This window comes from Branchiostoma belcheri, unplaced genomic scaffold (genome assembly GCF_001625305.1).
Source record: "Branchiostoma belcheri isolate BF01 breed outbred unplaced genomic scaffold, Haploidv18h27 scaffold14, whole genome shotgun sequence".
Lineage (NCBI taxonomy): Eukaryota > Metazoa > Chordata > Leptocardii > Amphioxiformes > Branchiostomatidae > Branchiostoma > Branchiostoma belcheri.
Window position 1 is genome coordinate 3,565,748 of NW_017802824.1, and position 22,150 is coordinate 3,587,897.

The 22,150-nt window shown below is 40.7% G+C and overlaps 1 protein-coding gene across 1 annotated transcript; it reads left to right on the top strand.

The window, feature by feature from the left end:
* Nucleotides 1–2,151: 2,151 nt before the first annotated feature.
* Nucleotides 2,152–20,608, top strand: LOC109464650 (xaa-Pro aminopeptidase 1-like). The gene is made up of 22 exons (XM_019761663.1): nt 2,152–2,237; nt 8,482–8,600; nt 9,013–9,138; nt 9,609–9,672; nt 10,058–10,174; nt 10,523–10,615; nt 12,058–12,204; nt 12,591–12,686; nt 12,847–12,928; nt 13,851–14,046; nt 14,464–14,550; nt 14,938–14,988; nt 15,221–15,279; nt 15,583–15,660; nt 16,035–16,106; nt 16,446–16,506; nt 16,773–16,842; nt 17,209–17,313; nt 17,974–18,036; nt 19,036–19,112; nt 19,457–19,555; nt 20,042–20,608. The coding sequence occupies exons 1-22, from the start codon at nt 2,204–2,206 to the stop codon at nt 20,246–20,248; spliced, it is 2,103 nt and encodes a 700-aa protein (XP_019617222.1). The 5' UTR covers nt 2,152–2,203; the 3' UTR covers nt 20,249–20,608.
* The last annotated feature ends 1,542 nt before the right edge of the window (nt 20,609–22,150 follow it).

Consider the following 22,150-nt stretch of genomic DNA (forward strand, 5'->3'; position numbering starts at 1 on the left):
TGGTAGGGAATGACTCAGCAGTGTTAGGGATCAAATTTTACTTAAATTTAACTCAAATTTAATACGATTCGTATAAAGCTAGGCATGGTCACAATCCGGTCAAACTGTTCCCAAACTTTAGCCGACCCTTATTTGTTTATTGTCGGGGGAAGGTCCTGAATGTGTTGTAACAGTGTGGGGTTTATAGGCGCTACCAACTGACCCGGCCAATGGGTCTAGACCTTTTAGCCGATTCGGTAGGAGCGTCGGGTTATGAAGTGGCGCCCGGGTTTGGCTTGGTGTGTCTTTCTGTTTCTACTCTCCTAATTCTTACAATGGATTGTAAAGGGCCGATTAACGCATATGTGGTACTTTCCTCGAAGAATGTTATCAGGTCGCAGAAAAACTCTCCTTGCGTGACCCAAGCTGGAGAACGTTGACGGAAAGTCAAAGACTTGATAGTGTTGAAGTTTATTAAATTAAAACGAACGGGTTGAAAACAAATTTCCTCACGCTTGGCACCAATCTTAAACCCCGGTCTCACCTTCACAGAACCTTCCCCGACCCGGCTAACCAACCGAGGTTAAGTGAAGTTCGGGAGCAGTTTGACACTAGATTTAGGCCACAGGAAATAGGTGTTTTAAAGTAAATGTCTTTCCCAAGGACAAAATGCGGCCTGAAAGAATTTGAACCCAGAACCAAATTCTGAGACTAGTACCCTAAGCACAAGACCTCCTTGCCAAATTCTCTCGAAACATCGAGAGGTCGATTTTAGCAAAGTTCTTTGAAGTCATTACTGCATTCTCGAGAATTTTGTCGGCATCTTCAAGACAAGTCTGTCCTGGAGTTCTCCAGATTTCTCGAGTTTGTTTGCATCCGGCTGTTTCTGTGGAAGGGTAGGAATGTCAGACATCTGGGTAAGAATCTGGTGCCAAGTTCACAAGACATCCGGTCAGGCTCACGCGTGCTGACGGAACTATCAGGCCTGCAAGGTCAGGGTCACGTGCACACTGGAGTCTACGAGGCCATGGTCACGTGAACACTGAAGTCTACCAGGCCATGGTCACGTGAACACTGAAGTCTACCAGACCATGGTCACGTGAACACTGAAGTCTACCAGGCCATGGTCACGTGAACACTGGAGTCTACCAGACCATGGTAACGTGGACACTGAAGTCTACCAGACCATGGTCACGTGAACACTGGAGTCTACAAGACCATGGTCACGTGGGCGCTGGAGTCTACCAGGCCGTGGTCACGTGAACACTGAAGTCTACCAGACCATGGTAACGTGGACACTGAAGTCTACCAGACTATGGTCACGTGGACACTGAAGTCTACCAGACCATGGTCACGTGAACACTGGAGTCTACCAGGCCATGGTCACGTCAACACTGAAGTCTACCAGGCCATGGTCACGTGAACACTGAAGTCTACCAGACCATGGTCACGTGAACACTGAAGTCTACCAGACCAAGGTCACGTGTACTCTGGAGTCTACCAAACCAAGGTCACGTGAACTCTATGGTCTACCAGACCATGGTCACGTGAACACTAAAGTCTACCAGATCAAGGTCACGTGAACACCAAAGTCTACCAGACCATGGTCACGTGTACTCTGGAGTCTACCAGACCATGGTCACGTCAACACTTAACTCTTCTTGCCCGAGGTCACGTGAACACTGAAGTCTACTAGACCAAGGCCAAGTGGACACTGAAATCTACCAAGTCAAGGATGTTTGGTCAATGTCGCATGAGAATTTTGGTCGTTGCAGACGATATCTTTTCTGATACAAGATTTGAAAACTATAGAGGTGATGTCATCCCTGAATACGCGAGACCTTAAACGAGACGTTCTGCCGAAGTGCATCATGGGCTCCCCTCCACTTGGAAGTTTGGAATATTCGGGGGGCGTGAAAAGATCTGAGACCTGGATTATTTGCCTGGGCTTCAGTATCTGAGCGGTAGGGGTTGATAAAATTAAAATCACAATTCCTTTGAGTTAAAACACATAAATGCTGCCCATTGTGTATTTTTGCTTACAATATTATATTACTGACAACACATCAGCAAGTAGAAAAGCACGCTTTGTGATTTATGATACAATATTTTCAGAAATTCAATGCTTCCTCCCCCATCCTGTTTTGGTCTATTCTGACAGTTACCACCGAAGTCACTAACTCGAGGTCGTCAGACGAGTGTAGTTGGGACACCAGGGATAACCATGCACTTTGCCACCATTCTACTGCTATGTACAGGTAGGTTATCGTTTAACATGTCTTTTATAGATAACGTATTACTAAGGTCCAAACAGAGGACACTTGGAGCCTGCACTGGTTTGTAGACTTTAGTTCTTTTGTTGTGTTTGGCCGTGTTAGGATAAGGGGCGTATGACGTTTTTTTTCAGCAAGGCGGTAGCATATCATGGCCGTAGTGTGATCTTAGTTTTGCGTGCTGATGTTGTAGGCTTTCGTAGGATATTCATAGTTCAACAAGTGTTACGTTCAGATCATGAGCCATACTCGAAATTCCTCTTGTCTTATTGACGTAGTTGTGGAAAGGTCTGCATGGAAAATTAATTGGCAATTAAAGTAAGGAATAACAACGTTTGTACACATACCCATTGACTGTGATTCGATGTGTGAAACACACCACCTTGCCCACACACATTGTCAATGTCACTACAAAGAAAGGACGAGGGGGGGGTCTGAATGTGTGACAAAGGCTTCATCAGTCAACTGCAACGTGGGATAAAGGTTATTGTCTTATAATAAGGAACGCAAGTGAGACTTAGATGGCATTATGTCACCACCAGCGATTTCCCACTAGTTAGGCAATCTAATAAGCTAACACGGTTTAGGTATCTTTGTGTGTGTGACGTCCATGGCATAAAGAGCTACATAAGTGACAGACGTATCTTACCATGAATTGACAAGTTTGTTCCGTTGGTGTTGCAACTTTCTGCGAAGAAAACTGGCGTTGTCTTTATGGCTATTTTATGACACGTGTAGTTGAAGAGAAAGCGCCCTGAAGTACTACCTCTGCCACTCCCCCCTCCCCTTCTACACACAGGTTTTATTTGTTTAAACATGTTTGATGGCTCAGGTCAACAGGTAGTGCCCGGAACGGCCCCATATGTCAACGCCTGGACAACTTTAACAGGACGGGGTGGGGTATCCAATGGGGGCAGCAAAATCTGAAATATTCTGAATAAGCCAAGCTTTATGATATTGACACATACTGCTTCACATAAGCACATTTAAATCAGTATTTCATACTTTGGGCGTTTAAAACTGCAGAAACAAGCCCCTAGATCAAGTCCTTTATTTTCTGGGTGGTACCCTAAAAATTGCCCCAGGGCCCTTCCAGTAACCATTTTCCGTCAGAATTTTGGGAATTTTTGCTTTATGATGGTCGATATGCATTGGGATAATGTAGTTTTTAACCCAGTATGTAGGTAAATGACTAGAATGTTGACTTTGAAAATTGGGTTAAATCCCTAAAAACTACTCTAAAGGTATCCAGTGCATTGTCAGGGAGGCAAAATTGGACATATTCTGAATAGCAGGCTGTATAACATTGACACATGCTGCTAGACATAAGCCAATTTGTACTTTGGGCATTTAAACATGGAAGAAATTTAAACAAGCCATAGTATGAGTCCTTTTTTTCCAGATGGTACCCCAAAATCAGCCCTGATTCTATTTTTCCTAACTTTCCTTAAAAAATTTCGGCATTTTTTTTTGTTTCATAATGTTGATATACATTGGGATATTGTTTTTCTACCTAGTATGTAACTAGTGATTAGTGACTAAAATATCGAATTGGAAAATTTGTTTTTTTTAACCATAAAAACTGCATTAGACAACTTCGTAGGTTTAGGTCCTTTTTTTTTTTCTCACGGCAGATAAAATCTTTTATAATCCATGTCAACATGTCAGTATTTCATAGTGAGTCTGTTTGGAAACATGTATCTTGTCAAATTAATCGGCTCTTGCTATAACGATTAAAATGTCGGTCGGCTGTTTTGGTGATAACGTGTTCCATATGGGGGACCTTTTAGTGTAATTTCGTGCTCAGTGGGGGTAGCTAGGCTTAAGGGCCGGGAGGTCGCTAGTGTAAGATGATCTTAATCGCGATTTCGGGGTTACTTAAAGCCACGCAAAGCGATGACAGGGCGGCAAAACTGGTACCTCTGCAGCCAGACTGGATATCGGGCCGTTAGCCTCTTCCATTCGGTGGTCAAAAGCACTACGCCCGTCTATTTAAATTACCGCTACGGAGGAGTTGAGCCCGAGGGATTTTGACCAACCCTTTACACGGGGAAATGCAATTTTTATGGCGGAAAGGTTTAATTTTGAGTTAAGGTCAATTTTGTGCTCATTCTTTTTGGGCATGGTTTTGCGAATAAAGTTTCATTTAAAATTCTTTTAATGTAGTAACTTAAATCGATCCCATGCCATAACATATTGATATCTGTGAGGTTAAAAAAAATGCGATGTCACTGACAAAAAGCAGTTGCTTCATTTGTATTTGTTGCTTCATTCATATTGTACATTTACATGTAGCTATTTATAGTTGGCACCTAGATAATAAAAAGACGCCTCACATATACATGTAGCTTGTTTTGTTCAGTGAATGATAACGATAAGAAATGGTAGTAGATGCAATATGAGGCAGATTTTCTCATCCAGAATATCTTCGACCAGTAGGCTTAAAATGTAAAAACATACATTCTATACTGTCTCTAGTGAACTTTTGTTAAGTATTTTGGGAGCGATGTTAGCCCTAGAGCCGAGGAGCTTGCCTGTGCAGGTCCTGCAAAAAATGTCTGGCATCCAGTCTACTATCAGGGCTGTTTCACAAATTTTGATTGAGGGAGAATCGCAAAAAGAATAGATTTTCCACCATTTTAAACTACCTGTTCCAAAGATTGTATTTGGAAACATTTCCGTTTTCTGAACGTTGATTGAAACCACACCTTGGAGCACTGGGACTGAAAAACACTTGACTTCTTAACCCGAAAACAATATTTCTTGAGTTCCCTTGACAGGTCGGACGTACATAAAAACAGCACTCGTGCTTTATCTTGTGTACATAACATCTATTTACAATCAAACAGCAGCTAATTGCTCAACCGATAGTCTCAAATACTCCACCCCTCATCGAGACTGGAATTTCGGATTACTGATAGGAGGGGGCCCGCAAGCCCTTTTCCGTAGAGCGTAATCGGCCGTTTTTAATTCTACGTAGAGAGACGGACCGCTCTTCGCATTTTGCGTAGAGCGTATTCGCCGTTTTAATTCTACGTAATGCGTTGTAGCCACTTGGAATTTATCGTAAAGCGTAATCGAGAGGTTTCCGAATTCAGCGTAGAGCGTTGTCGGGACCCCCCCCCCCCCTTCGCAGGCCCTCATAGGATAGCCTCTACCAGGCTTTGGAAGCAGCTGGAAAGAGTAGATATTGGCCAAATAGACATGCCAGGGGAGGTGGTCTGATAAAAGAGTACAGTTGGCGGCAAATGTTTAGCGGACCGACTCCACTGCACTGGCATGGTATCTGTCAACTTTGCCAATATCTACTCTTTCCAGCTGTTTCCAAAGCCTGGTAGAGACTAGTCTGTGTATTCGATCGTTTTCTACTTTTTTCCAGCCGTTTCGAACCCGTGTAAGGGCTATAGGTTACTGAAAGAATGCCTCAACGACTTATGTGTGCCAGGTCAAAAACTCATTTTTTGGACACAGCCTCCTAGATACGTAAGCTTTTTTAGAGCGGCTGTTTTTTTTTTGTGGGGGGGGGGTTACTTTTCTTTTTTTATTTACTTCATAATTCACCACAAGACAAGGCTCATGGTAGCCACTTAAATGTTTTGGGTATCTGTACAGCCAGTGAGGACAGAGGTTTGTTGACCTTACACTTCAAAGGATTAAGGTTGTAACCATGTGGGAAACAATCACGTGGTAGCTTGTTCCATAGTGGGAACGCGGGCTTAATTAAAGGGTCTCTAGTAATACACCTCTAACCCGCTCTTCTAGCACAGGTGATACGGCTCTGTCAGTGGATACAAACCTCCTGAACTCCAGGGAAGGGTCTAAATGTGCGACAGGGGTTAAATTATAATGGGGGCCCGGGGGCCCCTTTCCGTAGAGCGTAATCACCCGATATAATTCTACGTAGAGCGTAGACGGAGCTCTCGAATTCAACGTCGAGCGTAACTTACGCATTTTGCGTAGAGCGTATTCGCCGTTGTAGCCACTTGGAATTTATCGTAAATCGTAATCGAGAGGTTTCCGAAGTCAGCGTAGAGCGTTGTCAGGACCCCCATAATTGTTTTACAGTGCAAGCCACCTGCATGCAGTATATTGTAACACGCACAAGTTGTAGCTCGTTAAACCCCACGGTGTGAGTCAAGGGTGCTCATGTCTCTCCTCTGGGTTTATTACTCCCGTTTTATATCACCTTTCAAACCACCGTGCTAAAATAAATCAGACACTATAATGGGTCATAAATGTCATAGCAAGCTCTACTTGACAAGCACGATGATAGTCACACATTCAGAACCTTACCCCGACCCCAATTAACCAACCAAGGTTGGCTGAAGTTCTGTATCTGTATCTGTATAGCCGGTATAACCGCCCTTCGGCGTAAAACGCAAGCTTCGCAAGTACGACGCGGCGGCAGCTAGCTATATCACACCGAACGACTCGTTACACTTAATCCTTGTACATTTCATTGCAGTAGTTTTTAAAAGCTTTTTAGTGATGATAGCCCCAACTGTGCTTGTTCGGGAGCAGTATGACTGGATTTTTCGGTCACGTACTTTTTAATACGAATCGCACCGCATTTGAGTTAGATTTGAGTCAATATTGTGACCCTCGGACACTGCTGACATAGTCCCGAACACTAGAAAACGACCAGCTAACCATGACCGAAATTCTTGTCCATCTCTAAAAGTTTTAATCATTTTGACATACACTGCTAGTGGAGCCGAACAGTAGCAAACCTTGTACGGACGAAAATTCATGCGCGCTCGACTGACATATGATCAAATCAACATGGTCTAAACAGGTACTGAAAACTTCACCTTTCGGGGCACCAGGGTTGATGCAGGTTAAACAGAGCGTGGCAGAGGTCGCTGAGACTATCGGATCCAGTTCGTACCTCCCGTCTAGGGCGCTACTTTGGACCGGTGCCAACAGCCAAACCGCACGTTCTGTGAGCGGACGGAAATCTGGCTACTGCATGGTAGTGCCAAGCTTGGGAACAGATAGCAGAAATACTTAGGATACAGCTTTTTTATTTTAGGGACATTTTCACGCTTTCGATGGATAATGATTTAGGTTGATACGTGTTGATAAGACCTAGAAATGATTAGATTTTGGGCCCCCCTGCGGGTTTGCTTGGCACTGCAGCATAACTTCAGGTTTTGATATTTCACGATCTGGGCATGCTAGGGTCACGAATTTTCGATGGTAGGTAGCTCTAACTTGTTGAAATTATAGAACAGATATAGAGACGAGATGGCGACGCACTCAAGTTACATTGACCTTATATCAGCGGCCACGCCACCATCACATATCAAAAGAATTAGACAATGATATAATGAGGAACAATTCGTGAGCTAGTTTTTTTTTAACACGCCCGTTATTTCCTTTTCTTTCCTTCATTGATTATTGAGCCTCTGTTTATCCAAAGAGACAGAATGAAATATTAGCTGGGACGTTTTAACAGGGCACGTGTGAGATTTTATATCGTCTTATACCAAGACCAACCAAATTCCCATCTAGGCCTTCTTGAGTTATCGTGTTTACAGACAGAAAGAGACACATTCACACGAACGCTACGAAAATATTCCTTTTTGGCAAAGGAATGTACGGTAACTTCTCGTGTTGTCATGTTTGCGTGGCCAAGTGCATTGGAGAGATATCGCAGAGCGAGATTTCAAGATAAGAATTTTGGTGTGTCCAAAGTCTTCATGGATTACTGAAAGGAACCTAATCGCCCTTGAAGACCACCGTTTCCTGTACAGAGCACGCAAAGGCCACGTAGTTATCTGCTATGTAACGTTATCCTACCCGATTATATTGTTTTGAGGATAAACAAGTGGGCCAACCGAACGACGTCTGCTTGGAGGACGTCAGCTAGGCTAACCACACAAAGCGGCTATTGGCAATAGCTGGAGACTGTTCCAAAACTTGAAGATGGGGGTGTCGTTTGGTAATGTTACATTGGCTACTGAAAATTAATACGGTGTCAAACGACAACAACAAACAAACAACGTGCAATCTCTCGCAAATACTATCAGACGACATGGCAAGCTACATACGAACGTAGCAAAGGTAACGTGAGTTTTAGCTGTGAACGCACGGACACAACTGATTATAATACTCCTTTTGAGGTCATTGACCTCCTTCATGAAGTTACAAATGACCTATAATGTTGTTTTACTTAAGTGTCCCTGTATGGTTGCATAGCATCAATTCCCATGTTTCTTTCACGAAGGAGCCGTGTTCTTCGCTAGAGGGGACCCTGTCAGCGAAGGGGATGGCATCCATCCACGATCCCCACGTGTCAAGAGAGCCCCTGGCGATACGGAAAGGGACTGCACAGCGACGCCTCCGGTAATACGTTGTTCTATGGAGTTTAGCACATTTCTTTGAGAGACTTCTATTAGAACCCAAAAATAATTTCGTCAGGTTGCGGAATGATTGAAAAGTAAATTTCTTTGTCACTCTTCTTCAGAAGAGAGAATTGTAGAGTTTGATTTATCTTTTTTTTTCCTATCCCAAAATGCAGTACAAAACATGACGACGACACAATTAAGTTTTTATCTACTTATTTTTATGCCGCCACCAACGCAGACAAACGCACGGACAACAGACATACTAATTTTCACATGAGTTAAGTGAGGAAATTCGTCTGAAGATCGGTGGCATGGCAGGATTCGAACTCAGGACCTCTTGGTTCCAAGTCTAACGTTCTGTCGTTGCGCCACACAGTTAACTCTTATCTGCTGCTTGTGTTATACTTCAGTACATCCCCCCGACGGCTAAAGACACAACAGCCCTGCTGGCCAGTCTGCGGCAGGCCATGCAGACTAGCGGGTACTTCGCCGGCTCTATACAGGCTTATATTATTCCTGCAGGAGACGCGCATCTGGTGAGACCTACTCATATTCTTAGGCCTGTATGTAACGCTTTTACAATGAGAGAATGCATTGTAATGGACAGAAACGTTTAAAATACAATATGTCAGTACTCCATTTGCATGGTAGTCATAGTTTTTAGAATAGACTAGTACATTGGTTGCTTTGTTATTGTCGCCATACATTGAACCATGGACAAGGGACTCACAAAGCTTTTTTTTTAGAAATGATGACAAAAATGTGTTAAGAAAAAGGCAGTAAATGTTCATATCAGACGTACAGATTTCCTCATCCAGAATATTTATATTTGTTTTGCGACCCTGTGATCGCATGATTCCATATTGAGTGGATGATTAGGTCGTCATGATCACCAGAATGGTGCTCAACCTTTGTGCCATTCATTCTATCCGATACTGATCATCATGAACTGTAACCACTACTCAGAACAAATACTTGTATCTAACAATAGATATTTTCTCCTCAGAGTGAATACATCTCCACACGGGACAAACGTCGTGAGTTCATCAGTGGATTTACCGGGTCAGCAGGTAGGGGGCGTTTTAACTCTGCTGTTGTTAATTTGGGCTGCCCAGACTTACCCCCAGCAAAGATCTTATTATAATAATACAATGAGGCACTTGGATTTTAATGAGCTTGTGGCTAACTTGATGCTTGTGAATATGTAGGTGATATTTAGGTGATAATTGACCCGAGATCACCGCCTATGGCCAAATGCACCATGCCACCCTCAATTTTGCATTCGAATTGCGCGCTCATTTTTTCCAGGAGAGCTAAATAAATTTTCAATGTTATTTGATATTTCTCTTTTTCGAATTCACCTAGAAGGCTTGAGCTTGGCCTAAACATTCATATCCGTAATGCCCCTTTAACATATCCATAATGTCCCTTTACACACCCTATCGGTTGTCCCAGGTACTGCAGTAGTGACGAATGACGCATCCGGCGGTAAGGCGGCGCTGTGGACAGACAGTCGGTACTTCCTACAGGGGGAACAGGAGTTGGACTGTAACTGGATACTCATGAAACAAGGTGAGTAGTGAAATCTGCGTCACAATTAAGTTGACATTACAGGATTTATTTCAATAATAGCTTACGTTTCCTTTTTCTTTTTTTAAATGGAAAACACGTGTAACTTGCATATGCACACTTGCAAAATCCGATTGCACCAGTATTTCTTCTCATTTTATAGAATTTGAAATTTCACTGCTTAAGAATCTACAATTTCACTTCTCGATTAAATAGCAAAGTTCTTTATTCGCAACAATTGTTAGGAATAAAGAACCATTCATTAACCTGATAAAATATTGTTAACTACGTGATGTAACTATTATAAACACGAACAACAGTATCAATTTTAACTATTGTTTTTCCCCCAAGCCGAAGAAGACGTCCCCACTATAGAAGAGTGGCTGGTTAGTGAGCTGAACCCGGGAGGACGGGTGGGAGTGGACCCACAGCTGGTCTCTATCAGTGAGTACACACTTTATCTATTCCTTAGGCTGAAGATACAGCAAAGACAGTCCAACTAGCACAGTGCTATTATTATGAGGAGCCTTGACACTTATTACTAGTATACAAGGCAGGGGTTCGCCTGGCCTCCGCAAGGGGTGATCCTTATTGAATTACGAACTTTCACATAGTCACGGTGACATGGTATCATTTGAACCATTGCACAACGGATGATGGTAACGGTGATGACGATGATTGTTTATGATAAGGATGATGGTAAAGACGATGGTGATGATGATTATGACGATGATTATGATAGTGATGACCATGATTATGATGACGAAGATGATGGTATTGACAATAACTTTGGCGATGCTATTGAAGATTATTGTTATTATGACTATGGTGAAGATGATGTCGATGATTATGACGATGGTGATAACGATGAAGATGATTATGATGATTACGATGGTGATGATGACGATGATTACGACTATATTAATGATGATGACGATTTATACGATGATTATGATTATGGTGATAGTAAGGATGATGACGCTGATTATAGGGATGACGATAGTGATAATGATGACGATGATAATAATGATAATGATGATGATGACACTGATTATAATGATAATGAAAGCTATTCAAAATCTAATGATTCCTTCGACCCACATAGAGTTATGGGAAGCACTGGAGGAAACGTTAAGAGATGCAAGAATACGTCTGTTTGGCGTGCCGCAAAATCTGGTGGACGATCTTTGGGAGGATCGCCCGGGTCCATCACAAGCACCACTTATAACTCTTGGACTGGAGTACACAGGTTAGGGCGTGGCCGGGATCTGGTTGGATGTGATGCACTAACAGCGCCGCCTAACGACATCTACTTATATGACATACTAACAACTTGTCATGGAAGGGAATGAAGTGTTTTGAGGATATGGGACGTGAATCTTTTAAAAAAATGTGCATATCATTTTTCTTTCGAATAAATCAAACTTGATTCAAAATTTTACCTGAATTATAAGGCATAAAAGTTTGTTTAGTTTCTGTATTTTTGGTAAAGCCCATGTTCATAGCACGTCGTACATTCCTCACAACGCAGATAGCCCTTCTACCTGAGGTTTCTTCTTACAGATGTACCGCAACAAATAACAACAACTAGCGAGGCGCTTCTTCCAAACATACGAAGGCCCACAACGACACTTCCATACACCTATACGGCGGCCTTTCCACACCACGCTGCCGAGGACTATACCTTCCATACACCTCTTCCACAAGACATATCCCTTGGAAGCGCGGTGTGGAAGGGCAGCGAAAGAGGTATATATGGATGTGTCGTTGTGGGCCTTCGTACAAACAGGAATGCCATTCGCTAAAGCGTTTATGACAGTCTACAGCTAACATGTGCTCTACCCACTAACCCTCCACTAACCCGACTAACTCGCATGAACCCATAGGTACATGGAAGCAGTACGATGATGCTTTACAAGCAGACGGTATATCCTTAGTTGGCAGTAGTGGTGGAAACTTGATTGATGATATCTGGACTGACAGACCGCCACCTTCAACAGCGCCCCTTATCACTCTCGGTCTGAACTACACAGGTGTGTTTTCAAAACATGCTGGTTTACGATCACATTACAGGCGCAGTATGAAACGTTTTGTACCAAAAATTGAAATATCTTAATTGAAAAAAAGATAGTTATTCTTTTACGTTCTTTTTTTTAAACTTTGTGTTTTTTAATAATTTAATATTTTGAAATTTATGGTTGGCACTAAAAAAGCCCACACGTTGCACACTCATTTTGTGGCACCTCTAGAAACTACCAGAATGTAACAAACATGAATGAAAGCTGTGTTAAAAATTCAGCTTTCAAACACATTCGTGTACTATAACATTTTGGCACCTACACTTCCTGACTGACACATAGTCTTTGTCCAATCGCTAAAATGGATTGTTTTATTAAAATCTTGAATGTCTCGATCCCAGGGAAGTCCTGGGAAGACAAGCTCACAGACATACGGGGGAAAATGACCGAGACAGAGGCGGACGCACTGGTGCTGACTAAACTGGACGAAGTGGCCTGTAAGTGGATATACCTCTAATAATAACAATTTAATTATGGTTTATTTCTGTGTAGTTGGTTGCCTTGTGTGGTTGTCATTATTCTTTAAGGACCCTAAAGCGACTAATTTTGAACTGTAGAAGTCAATCAAAAGCTAAGTGCAATATCATTTTATTCTAGGGTTGGTTAACCTGCGAGGCAGTGATGTTCCGTTCAACCCTGTCTTCTTCGCGTACGCCATTGTCACTGCCGACACCGCCAAGTACGTGCCCATGTTTACATGTGTTTTTGGTGTGTATGTGTTTCACGGTATGTGTGTGTGCCCGTGTGTATGTCTGTGCTTCCGCATTGTCTTTCGGTCATTTTTTTTTAATTTCAACATTTATCACAAGACATGATGACGACACGCTCAAGTTTTTCCAACTTGAGCGTGCCGCCACCAACGCAGAGGACAAACGCATGAACGGAGAATAGACATATTCATTTTAACTTGGGTGAAGGGAGGCCTCGAGGAAAGTGGACGTTAAGTGCACGTGCCTTCCCTAAGGGCACAAAATCGGCGGCATGCCACACGACCCCACAAAGGTCAAATTGTAATGGATACTGTCCAGTCTGTCGCAGAGGGACAGTCATTATAAATCACGTCTATATCTGGTAGCGCTCGCTGTTATACAAATGTACTTAGTTATTGCTGTCGTACCGCAGGTTGTACCTGGACATGGGCAAAGTGACTGATGGCTTGAGAACTCACATGCAGCTAGGCTGTATCAGTATATCTGGCTGCGTGTCCGTGTTTCCGCATGGTTGTCAGGTCAAGTTACAACGGATATGTTTGGGCCCAGTCTGTACCAGAAGGACATTCATTTCGTGACTAATTAAGTTTACGGAAGGAAAACATTTTGCTTTTGCTCAGTTTCTTCCTCTTCTTCTTCTCCAAACAGTGACATATGACCTGACCAATGACATGATTTGTTGACGTCTGTCACCATGGTGACTTGGGTTACATAATTTGCAATTTTATGGTCTGCTCTGCTCCTGTCCCCATATACTAGTAGTGCATGTATGTGAATGTGTAAGAGTTAACAGAGCAGACCATGTCCGAAGGTAAACATCATGCATTTGCTTTGCAAATGTTACTTCTCTAGTTTTTTTATACATATTTCATGACTAATTCCGTACTGTAGGTTGTACCTGGACATGAGCAAAGTGACAGATGACGTGAGAAGTCACTTGCAGCTGGGCTGTACGACAGGTGCGTCATGTGTGCAGGTGGCGGCGTACGACACCCTCCTGACAGCCGTGGAGGCGCTGGCCGCCGACTCCAACATCAGGAAGATCTGGATCAGTTCAGCCTCTACCACGTATGCCGTCTTCAGTAAAGTACCGGAGGTGAGAGACGATAGCGTTATTAACTACAGCTCGAACATAACGTGTCGAATAGCAGCTTAGAAAATAACAAGAAATACGTTTTAACTTAATATCAGAGTTATCAACTAAGGGTTGAGGTGTTTGAAAATTTGTATTTCATTGTGGAACTCGCTGCTACCGAGTACAGTTGGGGCATATTTACTAGATACTTTAAACAATGTTTAGAATTAAATGTGTCGAGACATTATCATTTTAACATTATCTTTTTCGCCTGCAGTTGAATGTGCAAAGGTTGAGGGTAACAGGTGTTATATATAGCCAGCATAAGCAAGCACAAAATAGAACTAGTCCAATTAACTTTACTTTCTGTCCTCCTATATCATTAAAATGAAAAAACGCTTTACTGGATTTATCTATTCTAATTCACAGAGCAAACAGATCCTTGACGCGTCACCGGTGATGAAGATGAAGTCTAAGAAGAACCCAGTTGAACAGCAGGGACTGAAGAATGCTCACGTGAGTGTCAACGAACACTTCTGCTGTCTAAACATAACATTTCAGGTCTTCTCAAGTATGGTGATCTATGCCGCATATCCTTCTTATCATGGATAATCAAATCGCTATATAAGCAATGTTTGATGACAAGTACTAGTGATCTCTACATTTTGAAACTTATCTGCACAATCGCATTGCATTACATTTTGGTAGTCATTTTACTACTTTTCTAAGTGATGACTAGTTCTACTTCCCACTGCCGGGTAACGCTGCAGTAAAAGCTTGTATCCCCCCTCATTGCGGTTCATGACATGACTTATCCCTAACAATACTTACCCTTCATTTGGGTCAACATAAACGTGCAAGTTCTGGGGGATATTATTCAGCGATATACTTTCTTGAACCTAGGTCCGTGACGCCGTGGCCAAGTGTGAATACCTGATGTGGCTCGAGGAAGCGGTTAGTTGCAATCTTTTTCTCACTTTTCTTACTTTACACAATTCTAGCAATTGAGGGCAAGAACAAGTGTTTTACGTGATAACCAATAAGTAAAGAAGATAACCAATAAGTAATGGTAACCAACAAGTCAAAAGCAGGTAACCAATAAGTAAAAACCATTCTGACAAAAAAAATCTAATCTATGTGGGAAAGCAGAAATTCATACTTATTATTTACCATATGTCAACATCAGGTACCTGGTGGATCTGTGACGGAAATATCTGGAGCAGACTATCTCGAACAACTACGATCGTGAGTATGTCAAATGTAGAACATTATTACTATTATTATCATAATATTTAGAAATTTCTGAAATTCTGTTACAATTATTGTTTATAATGATCATGATGATCACATTATCTGTATATTGTTGACGATTTATTGCTTCTGGTTGGATGACGATACCGTAATTTTATTTACTAACATTGTAAGCCATGTACAGTACAAAAAACATTACCCGACTTTACTACCATTGGTAAATCCAACTTTTCGTGCAGAGAAATCTGCCGTAGGCTACATTCAATTGCTTAGTGAAACGATTTATGTCTGGTACAGACGACAGCGGGACTACATGGGCCTCAGCTTCCCCGCTATATCAGCCTCAGGGCCCAACGGAGCAGTCGTGCATTACAGGTGAGTTTGATTTACAAGTATACACTGTATATGCAACGGAAGAATATGCATGTACACAATACAGTGCCTGCAAGCAATGCACCAGAATATAGATACTTTCTGGGCATAGGAATAGGTATAGGTGAAGCTCCTGAAGGGCTTGGGCGGTTAGTATTTTCAGGTGAGTTTGATGTTTGAAGAATATGTGCAACGCAAGAAAATGCATGTCCACAAAACAGTGACTGCAATGCATAAAAAATACTTTCTGGACGTAGGAATATGTGCAAGCGGAATTTCAAGTTCTTTCGGGCGTTTTTTTTTTCATGAGAAGGTAAAAGGAAGTTAGTATGCTTTGTCAATTTTAGCTTCATTTACATTTTGTTGTGTTTCTACAGGCCAACTGAAGAGACAAACAGGGCAGTCAATACAGAAGATGTTTATCTAATTGATTCAGGTGGTCAATATAGGTAAGGAAACAACATTGTAAATTTACTGTCGTCCATTATTAGGTAGTTCAACCATTCACTCATTCATTCATCAATTGATAGATAGTTCTTTATCATTCACTCAGTGCTTTAACGTTGAAATCAGTTGCAATTGCAAGACATTCAGGCAAAAACTCCTGATTGATATGCTCAATGTGTATTGTAGATATTAAATATTGTACCAATGCCTACATCCGTCTAATCCATCTTTTCAAAAGTAGAATGGCATTGGAAGACGGTGAAACTGACTTGTCAAAGACTGTGCAGTAAATATAAACCTTACATTTTACTTAGCATTTTGCTCTAAATATCTCTGTTCAGGGACGGCACTACTGATGTAACCAGAACTTTGCACTTTGGGCAGCCGACTGACTATCAGCGAGTAGGACACCATGTTTCTTTCATTCCATAAACAAGATATTTCACCATATTTTGATTACCAACAAAGTACTCAAAACCAAGGTGCAAATTGTATGTTATGTGTAAGTAGAAGAAAGACAGTTTGGCAACAGTATTCTTTACTCATACGTACATAACATATTACAACAGTTATTAAACATTTTTTAAATATTAACTTAGACCATTGTTGATACGTTAACACCAGCTTTAACAAATATTTACTGCCTTTATTGCCTTGATTTTTGTTAGGAATGTTATACCCTGGTTCTTATGGGTGCCATCAACGAGTTCCTTCAAGTCTTCAAGCAAGGAACATTTGGTAAGACTTCCATTTACCTTGCAAGTAAAAATATATAAATACAATAACAGTTGTAGTTTGAAATATATGTGAAAAACTCATTTCTCCCTTTAGCTATTAAATAAATACTTGTAAAGACTATTGTAGAATAGACCTAGCTGCAACAAAGTGCAGTAGGGGCATCATCATTTAGATGAGTGACTACAGAGTTTACAGTTAGGTGACTGTTCAAAGGTTGGGCTTAACAGGTAGTTCACTGCAAGATCGCTCACTAGCTGCCATATGCCTGCGAAGCTGGTGTACATGTGTTACTCCGAAGTTCAGTTATACCGATACAGATGATACCTTTTTGCTCTCAACTTCGATTCCCCCTTACTGCAATGCCAGGAATCCGGCTGGACCAGGCCGCTCGGGCTCCCCTGTTTAGCCGCGGGCTGGAGTACGGTCACGGGACGGGGCACGGACTGGGGTCCTTTCTCAACGTGCACGAAGGTAAGCAAGTCTTTTTGTTCTAAATATTAAATTATTACAATATTCTAAATAGGAGATCAGGATCTTTGAAGGAAGACGTTTTAAGTTGTTATGATGGCATGAGCAACGTCACACGAGACGGCCCTGTTGTTGTCATGTGTGTCCATGAGATGACGATGATGATGTAAAAAAAATTTATGTCCCCAGGAAGGCCATATGCTCATTATCAAATATAAACCCTCTATACTGCTCATGAGATACTGACTCGTTAACTGCTAATGAAATACTAACTGCTGATAACATACTAACTCGCTACTAACTGCTGATGATAAAATGTACTAACTTGCTATAACTGCTGGTGACTTACTAACTAGCTAACTGGTGGTGACATACTAACAGTTTCTAACCGTTGATAACAAAATGCATTTTTGTACTAACCCGCCAACTGCTGATGACATAGTAACTCTAATTGCTGTTAACATACCATAACTTGCTGTCAATTCCATATATATATATATATATATATATATATATATATATATATATATATATATATATATATATATATATATTAATTATCGCTAACTGCTGATAACCTACTAACTTGCTGCTAACATATCGCTAACTGCTGATAACCTACTAACTTGCTGCTAACATATTGACTAACTGCCTTTCACATAGATCCTTACTTTGGCCGCAGCTCAGGTGTCCCGGTTGGAGAGACGGGAACGTTTATTACCATAGGTAAACATATGATAAGAACAGGGAATGTCTCCAGTACCCATGCATCATATGTCAAAAACATAAAGAAAATTATACTGTTCTCCAACACAAGGAACTTGGATCACCGGAATTTTTGAAAGAATTTCTCAGTTTTCACCAGTTATCCAGTGCTGTCATTTATCCGCACGTCAACGCTGGGTCAAAATTCGTCGGAAGTCGATAACGCCCCCCTCCCCGTCCCGGTTGATGGAAAGTTGGTGTGCCCTGGTGCTGATGGCCTCCTTCACTCCTCTCGCAAAAATGTCAAATGTCTGATAAAGACTGAGAAATCCGGTTAACAACTCCAGTGGCTCACATTTCTTGATTTAGAGAACAGACGAGTTCAATATCTATTAGTATGTAACTTACCAATTAACTCAGGTGAACATTGAATCTTATATGCAAGTTGATGCAAGGGTGCTGGATGATCCCAATGATCGAGATTTTGCACTAGGTTGTATTCCCTCTCTGTCTCTCTCCCTGTATCTATCACTTTAGATCCGTACTTTAGCGGTACCGAGGGTGTTCCTGTTGGGGAAGAGGGAACATTCATCACGATTGGTAAAGTTCTCTCATACATTTCTCTTTATATCTGACTCACTCATTTCTATGCTCCCTTACTGTGTTTTAATTGCATGTAAACAATCCATTTATATTACAGAAAAAAATATCTAACGATTGTTATCGCATAAAAAAGTGTTTTATTTCTAAGTATAGCTATAAACAATGTTTGGAGTCTGATGTTCAAAGGTTAGGTGTAACAAGTCGTTCGGTGTAATGTAGCCAGCTGCTGCCGCGTACCTGCGAGTTAAAGGTAGAGTGTTACGCCGAAGGGTGGTTATACCAGCTATACAGATATTTGTATACCTATTCAGCTTGCTTTTGTTGAATAACTGGTTCCCGTGTATAGATCTTTGTACTGCTTTTTAAAAATACATTTGTCTAACGTTAAATCTCTTTTAAACGATTCCCCTCACACAGAGCCGGGTTATTATGAAGACGGACAGTTCGGCATTCGTTTGGAGACCCTGGCTATGGTGAGAGAAGCAGACACAAAGGTAATTTACTTAAAGATGTAGTCTCTTCCTGAATCAATACAACGAAATCAACATCAGTTAACTTATAGATAAAGTACTTTCTCTTTGGACATAATTCATATCATTGATACTTGTACGATTGTCGAGCAATTAAGTCCATTCATGCTGTTAAGTAAGTGGTTGTGAAGGAAGAACTTTGCTATTCTACGTTGGTCTCAAACCTTTTAAAAAATGTTTCACGAGTAATGCATAATGCCCCACCCCGGTTTACTGTTTATCACATTTTAAATAGGAATAATTATAAGTACTATAAGTAATAGTCAAGATTACTTTAACTAATAATGAATTCAATAATACCTTTTCAGTACAACTTCGGCGGTAGAACCTACCTGACCTTTGAACCAATTACACTGGTGCCGTTTTCAGAGAAAATGATCAAATTTGACATGCTGAACATGGATCAGGTAATACGACTTTGTATATTATATCTAAAACTCTATGTGTAACAGTAATTCTGCTTCTATGTTTTATTTATTTGGTTGTCGTTTATTAAAGGCATTTATAATGATTTGATTTCAATCCGTCACATTCATGTTCATGAAAAATATGTTTTCTTTTTATTGTTTTTGTCTTCTATGGATTGCTGGTTATGGTTGATTATTAAGATCTTAATTGTGTTAAATATTATCCGGTAGGTATTAGATTCAATGGCAGAAGACCAACATAATCTATAACTGGTCTTCTTCCATTGACTTTATAACCACGAAATAATCTTTTAACTTAATATTTTAATTTGATTTTCTTTACATTATGTACTTACCCTTTATGCGTATGGATAAATAGATAGAATACACAGTAGTGGATATTTGAAGGATATGTAAATTTATACTTTGGTTATATCTCCTACTTATAACTTCTGATGCTTATTTTTCAAACATTTTGTTTCCTAGCTAACATGGCTGAACGACTACCACAAAAAGGTGCGAGAGACGATTGGACCTGAGCTTCAGCGTCAGGGAAAGAACGACGTCTATGATTGGTTAATGAAAAACACACAGCCATTCGAAACGAGCAGGATAACTAGTTCAGGAGCTAAAGCCGTCTCTTATGTTTTCATCATTGCGTTTGCTGTTGTGTGTAGTATTTTTAGTACGTAGATATATTGTTGGTTGTATAAAGCCCTTGTCACACATTAGGAACCTACTTTTCAGCCAAACATGGTCGTAGCCTACCTGGCCGAACACCAGCCAACCAATCCGCTTTTAATTGCTCCGGACCTACATTGTACTCCTAACTACCAGGTATGGTTGAGGGGAGTTCGGTAGTGTTCGGGAGGCCATATAAGGCTATGTGTGACAATGGCTTTAGACAACATTACTGAAGTCTAGTTTTCTATGCACGAATTTACCGGTGGATATTCATACATGTACTCAATCATAAAGGGCTACGCTAGTGAAGATTTAGTTCAAAGGGACATTGCACCAGGTTTGCACAGCATTCTTATCTTATACTACATACGTCTTTAATAGGTAGATTAGTCCAATATGTTTGTTGTTACATAGCATTTTAGTAGATGACATACGTTGCACATTGTTCAATTGTTGTGCAATAAGAAATCTGAATACGAAATATGCAAATTAGATAGAGCCGTTTTACACTTGAATCATTGTTGTAGTTGTTAATAATCCCTTCTTGAACAGCCTACCTTATTCTACCCGTGTGTTTCAGGAGTTTACGAATTAAAAAAATGATTTCAAGTATATCATTTTTAATTCCTACAGTTTGCTTCAATTAAGAAAACAACAACCTGGACTTCCTTGCATGAGAAAATATGCTTATTGTCGTTAAGTTGTAAAAACATGACAAGTAAAATCGTCGACTGAAAATTTTAAAAGGAATGAGCAAAATAATTAAAGCCTTTTAAAAAGTTCTTAAAATTACACTGGCAATAATTTCTGGTTCGCACCACGTTTTTGTTAAGTTATTGTGTATCCACTGAAATCTGAAGACTAATAAATGTTCATCGTATGTTAAAACACACAAACCAAAAAAATAATAATTTAAAATCAAACTCAAGTCCGAATGAATCCTTGATGGACGACACAGGAAGGTTATAATTCCGATCGTTCACGACAAAGGGCTACAGTAAATTTAACATCGAGAAATGAATTATGCACCTTAGTCTCAAAGCATAGTGATAAGGGAACAACGTTTTCCACACCATGTTTTCAATGGGACAATTTTGAACACACCTTTAGAACTATAAAAAACGTACATACTGATCATGAATTCCAGTAAATGAAATGTTCAAAACACAGGAGTGATGAAGGAGAAATTTTACACGTTTTCTTACTCCGGAGTATATATTCTGGAATGTGACTTGAGTGAGCTCCCAATAATTTTCCCCAATTCAAGCGAATACATATAATCTACACATTACTATTGTCATTTCTGATCCACATATATGTTTGAGCTATTTTCTACATATTCTACATGACAGCCCCTCCCATATTTCATATCCACATGCTTTAAGGTTAGCCTGGGTGTCATCCTAATTGTATGCCTTTAAACGAATATAGTAACCGCCGCCATACAAATAGGATGGCACCCAGGCTACTTTAAGGACACTACAAGGTAGGAACTTAAAAACTACCCGTTGAACAATAACCTGGGGTATTTTGCTAATTTCTTGGCGTTTTTGCTTGAGAAATTGCTCGTAATTGCCTTTAAGCAACATTAGTAACATCAAATTTTTGCCTCACAGATGCTATGAAATGGTATATGATATAAGGGTTGATTCAACTTCTTACATTCACAAAAAAATTACCAGAAAATTGACTTTGAAATTCAGCCCTGAAATTGCAAGTTGGATACCATTAAAGTCACTTCCAAACTGGCATCTGGAGTGAGTTACAACGACCTTATAGCCTTCAACCTGCCACAGAGCATTACTTCAACAGTGTCTGGCTTAGCCTCTGGAATCTTGACAAATTCTTTTGGGCCACAGCAAGTAAATTTTATGGATGACATATGCATCCTCCACAGACTCAAAACCTAAT

Excerpts from the sequence above, each read along its gene's own strand:
- LOC109464650 (XM_019761663.1), top strand. The coding sequence starts at position 2,204 with ATGCACTTTGCCACCATTCTACTGCTATGTACAG. Across the intron at positions 8,601-9,012 it reads ACTGCACAGCGACGCCTCCG|TACATCCCCCCGACGGCTAA; the intron begins GTAATACGTTGT and ends GTTATACTTCAG. Across the intron at positions 14,551-14,937 it reads AGGGACTGAAGAATGCTCAC|GTCCGTGACGCCGTGGCCAA; the intron begins GTGAGTGTCAAC and ends TCTTGAACCTAG.